Source organism: Coturnix japonica, chromosome 4 (assembly GCF_001577835.2).
Source record: "Coturnix japonica isolate 7356 chromosome 4, Coturnix japonica 2.1, whole genome shotgun sequence".
NCBI lineage: Eukaryota > Metazoa > Chordata > Aves > Galliformes > Phasianidae > Coturnix > Coturnix japonica.
Genome location: NC_029519.1, coordinates 2,137,528 through 2,145,665, shown reverse-complemented (window position 1 = coordinate 2,145,665; position 8,138 = coordinate 2,137,528). Strand labels below are relative to the sequence as shown.

Here is an 8,138-nt window from a genome sequence, read left to right as displayed (position 1 = left end):
TGTGCTGAGCTGCTGTGCTGAGCTGCTGTGCTGAGCTGCTGTGCTGAGCTGCTGCGCTGAGCTGCTGCCCCTCCCTCCCCTTCGGCTCAGTAGTGCTGGTTATCAGCAGCGACTGCAGGCTGCGGCCTAACTGAGCGCTGCACTGCGCATGCGCCCTGTGGTGTATCCCGGAAGCGGAAGTGTGCAGCGCAAGCGCGGGCTGTTCGAAGCGCGATGGCGGCGCTGAGCACCCCGCTGGGGCCGGGCCGGCGCGGGGCGGCGGGGAGCAGCGCCAGGTAAGGCGGCTCCTGTCCGTGTGGGGTGTTGGAGCCGGTTAAACATCCCCTCAGTGCTTGTCGGTATATATGTGACACCCGAGCAGCCTGAGCTCCGCCCCACACCTCACAGCTGAGGCCTTCAAAGCTTCCAGCCCTGATGCTGGCGTCCATTGATCACTGTGTGACCAGTTGTTACAGACTTTAATACCCAAGTTCAGCTTCTCGGCCTGTTTGAGCTATCGGGTGTTATTTAGTTGTACCTATGCTGTGTTTTCAGGATGTATTTGGGGTTTCAGGCCATTAGTGCTGCAGGTCTGTGTGTTCCTGACGTTCCTCTGTCTCGTGTTTTCCAGCCATGCTCTGTGCTTCTCGTCCAGCAGCGATGATGAGTTTGAACTGTGTAAGTAACAGCACGTGTTGGTCTGTTTGCTGAACAACTGCAAATAGGATCCGTTCCTACCTGGGTGCAACAAGGAAGTCTGTAAGGAGAGTTTTCTTCATTGCTTCTTTGCTGCAGTGCTGGTGGGAGCTCCTGAATCTCCCGTCTCAGTTCTGGATGCTTTTTGCCTTGCGTTGTATGTGAGGCTCTTCCTGTTCTGTTTGCTGTTAAAGGCTCCTGCCATGACATGGAGCTTCTCACCTCTTTCCCATTCTGCAGTGGGAAACCATTTTCTCTGCACAATATTGATTCCAAGCACATCCCTAAACTGCTCAGATTCCTTCAAGTCACAGAGTTTGTGTGACTCTTAACCTCTCAGAGGGATGGTTTTGGCTAAGAGATGCATATAACCCTATATATCCAGGGTTTTGCAATAGCGCCTTCCTGGCTTCATAGTGTGAGAGCGAGCAATGAAGGAAATTCTGTCATCATCATCAAGGATTGGAGAGTTGGTTGGTTTTTGTTTCCTTTTTGAAGCCTCCAGGCTGAATTTTGACCAGCTGTAAGATTTCCCTTGTAAAGAAAATACATGACAAAACGGTTGTTGTTCTTCATTAATTATTTGCTGTTTATTGTTTCAGTTTTAGCGAAAATGAAAACTCCCAAATCAGTCTCCAAAAAGGAGGATTCCAGGTGGGTGCTGCAATCAATGGCTTTGCGGTTTTCCTGTATTGGTTTTTCTGCATCACGTGTGCTGTTCTGAATGTAGAAGATTAATCACAGAGTCACGGAATCCTTGGAGTCAGAAGGGACCTCGGAGGGTCGTAGATGAAATTTTCAGTGGTTCATAGGCTTATTTGTAGATTTACGTCTATGGGAGTGAGAGCAGACAGAGGGACTGGGGTGTGTTCCACCTGTGTGTGTTCAGGTCATGTAAAATGGGATGTTTGGAACTGTCCACGTTCTACTATAAATGGAATTAGTTGGTAACCATTGTGAGCAGCTTTTGCTGTTTTGGTGTTAGGTGGCCTTTTTGGTGGCTGCTTTTCTAACAAGACAAGGTTACTCCCCCATTTTGCTGCTTATGCCTACCATTTTATTGTTGCTTGTTTTACAGTTTGAAGGACTTCATTGATGACTCGATGGATGATTTCTTCTTGGACTTTAAAAAGAGCACGAAAAAGAAGGGCAAGTAATTGTGCAACAGCAATACAGAGTAGGGATTCTGTTGGGTCAAAAGGTAGCTTTAATTGCTGGGATTACAACTGCTGCAGGCTGTGAGAAGCAGCGGAGTGATTTCTGGAGGAGCAGTCAGGGCAAGGGAGAAGGCAGAGGAAACAAAATGGCCTGGAGTCATAATAGTCATCTGTGTTAGATCTGATGTGAGCTGCTGATAAGTCAAAGCTGAGGTGTCAGAAGCCTCATTGGCAAGCACGTGCTTTATGCTGTGGCTGCGTTCTGATCAGCTTAAGGCTGAGCATTGTTGAAATTACCTTTTCCTTGTTCTTAATTTCATAAGGCTTTCATATTAAATACTCAGCTATATTCTTACGTGCGTGTAGTTTTCATCACCGGGAATGAAGATGATGTTAATGCTGGCTATTTGCATCTGGCAGGATTGTCAGCCCTGATGGCAGATGCATTAAAAGAATAAGGAATTACAGTTGTCTCCATGGTTGCGCATCTTTCAGTGATGTTCAGTGTGACTGTAAACAAGCAGCCTGTAATAAGAAGTTGCAAACTTTGTCCTGTGTTCTCCTGTCTTTCAAGAACTCTTAGTTCTATGACAGTCAGATATCTGACGTGCCAGAACCTTGAGCTGTTTCTTTTGAATTTCTTTTGAATTACAGCACCGAAAGATCTTCAGACCCCAAAGAAGCCGATGAATTCAGAGAAGGAAAATGCTGGCTCCAAAGAGCTGCAGCATCTAGAGATTCTAAGTGACGCTGATGATTCTGTGTTTGTGGACAGCCCCTGGCGGGAATACCGACATGGAGGAGTGAAGGACCTGAAAGAGAGTTGGAAGTGCCTAAAAGTGCCACCTCCACAAAATGAGAAAGAATTGGCAGCCAGAGGGAGTTCAGGCTTCCCTGGTGGAAGGGCAGAAAGAAGCTGTGAGGGGAATACAGGAAGTAAAACATCAGCCATGCCACTCCAACTGAGTGCGGAGTTAAAATCAGATAGTTCAGATAGTGAGTTTGAATCGTTAATAGAACGGATAAGGAAACGGAATACACCCCGGAAACCCATCTTAAGCACAAGTACAGCTGTCTACCAGCCGAGCGTGAGAGGTAAGAAACAATTCCTGGCTGACTTGCAAGCTGTCTTTTGGATGCAATGACTTCTTTCATCACTGTCACCTGATTCTGTGACAATCTTGTGCCTTTTCCCTCTGAACCAGAAAACATCAAACCGCTCTGTGAAGGTGCCCAGTCCTTGAATGGAAAGGGAGGCAAGATACCAACATCAAAATCTGTTTCGCTTCAAGAAACACCTTCCAAGATAACGGCTTCTGTAAGAATTCCTAGGAGCGAATCTGTCAGTTGCTCACAGTCAAAGTAAGTAGTTCTCCATAAAGATGTGGCAATCTACTTACACACTTCTGCTACCTGATCAGTGTTTGTTAATTAGTAACTGGAAGCGGAGGCCGTTAGGCTCAGGTATGCCCATGAGTAATGAGGTATCTCTGGCCTCCTGTGAATGATGGTATCTTTTCTTGTAGGCTTAAGGTGTGCTCAGTGCCTGGCTGCTTCTTACAAGATCTCTCAAATCCAGATTCCCAGTATGTGAAGAATTTCAAGAAGAGTAAGGAGGAGCTGACGCAGAAGCTTTACCACCTCTATAACAGCACCGTCTTTGAGCAGAAGGTTGGCTTTAAGATTAAACAGAAAGAAACACAGAGCAACTTCCATTTTTATAGTTATAAAAACTTCGATGTTGCTTCTCACTTCTTGATGCGAATGCTCCGTGTCTTCTTCAGTTAATAGAAGTTATGTGTTGCAGTAATGGCTTCTGTTTGTTTGTTCAAGCAATTTCTTTGAAAGGGATTTATCAGCACTTTCAGCTTGGCTTCCTTTCCCAGCTGTAACAGTGCACCATCCTTAAGTGAGCAGCTTGGGTGGTGTCCAGCAGGATCCTTCTTTGATGAGATAAACTGCAACATGAGGCTGCCTTGGATCAGTTTCATCTTTGAAGAGGTGACCAATGTTTACGTGTTTTTCTGAGCAGTAGCAGCCCTCGGCAGAGGCAGCTGTGTCCTTGTGCTGCTGAAAGAAGCTCAGGGTCACCTCCATCACTGCTCAGTCAGTCCATAGTGACGGAGCACATGCTAACAGACTGCAGCACTGGCACGTGCTAATAGTTGGTGGTAGCACAAGCAGGTCTGCTAGCTGTCATCTCTCTTGTTACATTCCCAGCTTCCCACCACGTACTTGCATGTTTCTTAGCTGAGCTGTTTCAGTCTGCTCAGAAAAGTAGAGTGTGAGCTGGAGCTGGGAGACAAGTCTACAGCAGGCAGCAGCACTTTGCATGGCTCAAGCTGTTTCAGAGTGGGGCCTCTCTTAACCCTTCCCTAACAGCCAGGAAGGGGAGAAATGCTGTTCCTTGCAGCTGACCACAGGTGTGTGGTGGGTAGCAGCCACCACAGCGCTGAAGGATAAAAGCACTTACCCTTGTTGTCGGGCTGTTGCCTTGTGGTTAGTCATGCTACATGCATTTCTATGGCATGTTCCTGTCTGCTGTCCCAAAACAGACTGAAAAGCTGCTTCTCAGTTCATATAAAGCTGAGCTGAGCGGGCTCACCATTGCTGAAAGATCTCCAGTGCTTCAGCCCTGTCCCTGTGCTGACGGGAATCACTTCCTTGAACTCATTTAACTAATTCAGATGTGGGAAAACTGTCAGCAGAAGAAAAAGAGGTAACCTAGATAGTTAAGATGGAGGCTTATCAAAGTAGGACCAGCACAGCGGATAAGCAGAAGGTGATTATTCATCTTGCAGTGTGAAGGTGCACCGACCAAAAATAGCATCTTACAAGTTCAGAACAATCAAAGGCAGATGGTACTTGAGATGTAAATGAAGCTGCAGGACATCTGATCGTACTATTATGGGTGCTGAAAATTCATACATACTAAAAAAAGGCAGTGCAAGAGAAAAAACTAGGACTTCTGTCTCATCCTGCTTTGTGAAGGTCCCCTGCTGGTTATAGACATGTAGATGATGATAGAGGAAGCGAGCCATGGAGAGTGGATGTCAGCCATGGCATTGTCAAGGATACAAATAGAGACATACTGTGCCGAGCATGTAGTACTTATAAGAGGAAGCCAGAAGGCCTGAGAAGGTTAAAAGAGGTAGCAGAAGGTGAATGACACGTTCTGTTTTGTCTTTCAGTTGCCAGAGAAAATGGTAATAAACTGGAACAAAAAAATGAGGAAAACGGCAGGTTATTGTGTAACTGGGCAGACAAAAGGCCCCGAAGTGCAGCGATATGCTCGGATAGAGCTCTCTGAGAAGGTCTGTGATTCTGCAGGTAGGTAAAAGCAAACCTGCGCTGATCTGTCTTCAGCAAAGCATATTGAAGAGATTAGAACGTGAATTGGAGGAGGCTGCCCCCTGCTATGAAATGTTGTGTTGCCTTAAACATATCCACTGATGGTATTGCTTGTCCTCACAGCCCTTCTAAAAGCCTGGGCCAACTTCAGAAACATGAGAACAGGGATCAGTTTGTGCCAGCCTCAGTATTTTGTTTATGTTATTGACTTAAAGACATCCAATATGTGTACCGTAATGTCACTCTAAGAAACTGATGCCATCCGTCAATACTAGGCACCTTTCCTATGCTGTCATCTAAGACTATGAGCTTTGCTAGCTGCAGTTCAGCTCAATGTATTTTACCTGTTATTTTTAGAGAGGGTTCTATTGTGGGTTTATTCTTGTTCTGGCAGCTACCAGACAACAGCAGTCAGCAGGCAGAACATGCAGAACTGCTGTTCAGGGCTCCATGTCTGCAGTTCCATACTGAATCTACCTCTTCACCTGTGAAGGGAGAGGCCCTGGATAAGAAAGGCAGTGTCAGAAGTGTGAAGTAGGGAGGTAGGATGGAGGTTCATCATTCCCCACACCTGACTGACATCTTTTATTCATCTTAGATCGCCTTCGAGACACGCTAATTCATGAGATCTGCCATGCAGCCACCTGGCTGATCAACGGCGTCCGCGATGGGCACGGCCGGTTCTGGAGGTTCTATGCCAATAAATCAGCTGTGGTTCACCCAGAACTGCCTGTGGTAACACGGTGTCACACTTACGAGATTAAGTACAAATTCACATATGCGTGTGTTGTGTGCAAAGCCACGTGAGTAACATTCTGTTCTTGCATGTGACTGTGCATTCACTTCTGTCTCTAATTTGTCTGTTTTCCGTGCCTACAAGATGGTTCTGTGTTAACATTGGGTGACCTTGTGAATTTATTTGACCAGTCATTCCAGATCTCATGATCAACACCGACTCTATTACGGGCTTTTAGTTAGAGGATGTTATCTCCCATTCTGGGCCACATACTGCGTCAGGAACAACACTTATGAGCCTGCACTGACTGCATGTGGCTCATCTCTGTAGAATGCATGCTGCCTGTAGCAATAGGAAGAAATAAGGCATTCCATTTCTCACCCAGAGGGTGGTGACACACTGGAACAGGTTCCCCAAGGAGGCTGTGGATGCCCCATCCCTGCAGGCATTCAAGGCCAGGCTGGATGTGGCTCTGGGCAGCCTGGGCTGCTGGTTGGTGACCCTGCTCATAGTAGGGGGTTGGAACCAGATGAGCATTGTGGGCCTTTTCAACCCAGGCCATTCTGTGGTTCCAAGCTCTTCTGAAATCAAACCACTCTGCTTTTAATTAAGTCTGATTCGATGAAAACATGGAGACCAACCTCCTGGTGTCAGACTTTAGAAAACTGCCTGTAGCTTTTATAGTGCTTCCTGCACGTGAAATCCAAGCACTCGTTTCTTCATTTCAGGATCGGCCGCCATTCCAAGTCCTTGGACACGGAGCGCTTTGTGTGCGCGTTCTGCGGGGGGCGGCTGGTGCTGAGTCAGCCCACTCCAAAGGATGGCACCCCTGCCAGGACCAACCTCACCCCCTTTGCAAAGTATGTCAAAGAAAACTACGGTCTGACTAAAAGAGGGCAGCAGGGTTTGAGTCACGCCGAAGTGATGCGGAAACTCAGTGCGGATTTTGCTTTGAAAACGAGGCTTGAAGATTCCTTCTAATGGCGTGATGCATTTACTGCTTTGATGCCACTCAGTTTGCCTGTGTGGCAGTAAATAGATGAGCCTATTGTGGAACCTGTGAGCGTGTGTTGTAGAGGCTTCCAGACCATTTGAGTACTTTGGATTTGAATACTTCCAATAAAGACCATGAGGACTTTGCTCACTTTTGCCCAGTTAAGAAAAGATTGATGATGATGATGATGGAAGGTCTGTGGCAATAATGTGCAGATCGATCAGTCAGGCTCACTCTCTTAGCAGGTAGACCTAGGACACAGTTGGTGTGAGTGACCTTTGGCTGTTCTTGTTACAGGCAATAGGGTAAGCACTGCCTTGACTCCATTAGCAGGAGGTATTGCTAAGCTGTCTGGTTCCAAGCTGGATCAGAACCCTCTGATTGCATTTAAACCTCAGTTTTGTCTGTCACTACTTTGTTTTTTTTAACCATACAATGTGAAGATCCGGTCTGATGATGCAACTTTTCGGTGCAGTGTGATTGAATTGGCGATGGTGTTTGTGTGTGCTGTGAACAAATCACTCAGGTGGCTGTTACTTTGGAATAATCAATAAATGGCTTTTTATACCATGTGTCCCAGTGAAGCAGGCTCTTCTGTTGCAGTTTAACCCAGGCTCTGTAGCTTTGGTATGTGAGAGATTATGATATTTTCTAGGTCCCCCTGCTTGCTGCAGCTGACCTGGGCTCTGGCTGCCTCCTGTGCTGCTCTATGACCACCCTCATCTTGTGTGCCTGGAGGGCTGCAACAGGACAGAAAGCAACTTCATTCATACTTGTTTGTAGCAGTGCCTCACCCTTACCTTACAGTGTGTGTATGGGATTCAGGGCCTGAATGGGATCTGCCCAGTCACGCTTCCTTCCTTGAAGGTCAGGACAGTCCTTCCTAAAAGCCCTGTGTACACAGGAGCCATCACCCATTGCTGTGCAGCAGTGGCGCTACTTGGGGCTGTGGCTGGAAGGGGGAAGCCACACAATGGGACACATGGTCTTACCCAGAACTTTAAGATACTGTGGAAAGAAATCTTGCATTGGAATAGAAATGTGATGTACAAGATGGGGATGCTCTGAAATCTAGCACCAAGGACATTCGGAAGCTTCAGCAAGTGACAGCCTTGTACATCTATCAGTTACCTTCCCAGCACCTTAGTCATCTCCTCTCTTGGAAGGAACTACAATCTGTACCGTTGAGCCAGCAAAAAGAATCCATTTTGTAAGAAGCTTCAGT

General features: G+C 46.7%; 1 protein-coding gene across 2 annotated transcripts; it reads left to right on the top strand.

The window, feature by feature from the left end:
• Positions 1-147: 147 nt before the first annotated feature.
• GCNA (germ cell nuclear acidic peptidase) lies at positions 148-7,485 on the top strand. Of its 2 annotated transcripts, XM_015859961.2 has the most exons (10): positions 148-275; positions 611-657; positions 1,278-1,329; positions 1,754-1,824; positions 2,487-2,927; positions 3,038-3,194; positions 3,359-3,503; positions 5,024-5,162; positions 5,782-5,986; positions 6,648-7,485. In XM_015859961.2, the coding sequence occupies exons 1-10, from the start codon at positions 214-216 to the stop codon at positions 6,898-6,900; spliced, it is 1,572 nt and encodes a 523-aa protein (XP_015715447.1). In that variant the 5' UTR covers positions 148-213; the 3' UTR covers positions 6,901-7,485. The 2 variants fall into 2 exon arrangements, with proteins under 2 accessions (XP_015715447.1, XP_015715448.1); XM_015859962.2 differs by lacking the exons at positions 148-275; positions 611-657 and adding an exon at positions 671-738.
• The last annotated feature ends 653 nt before the right edge of the window (positions 7,486-8,138 follow it).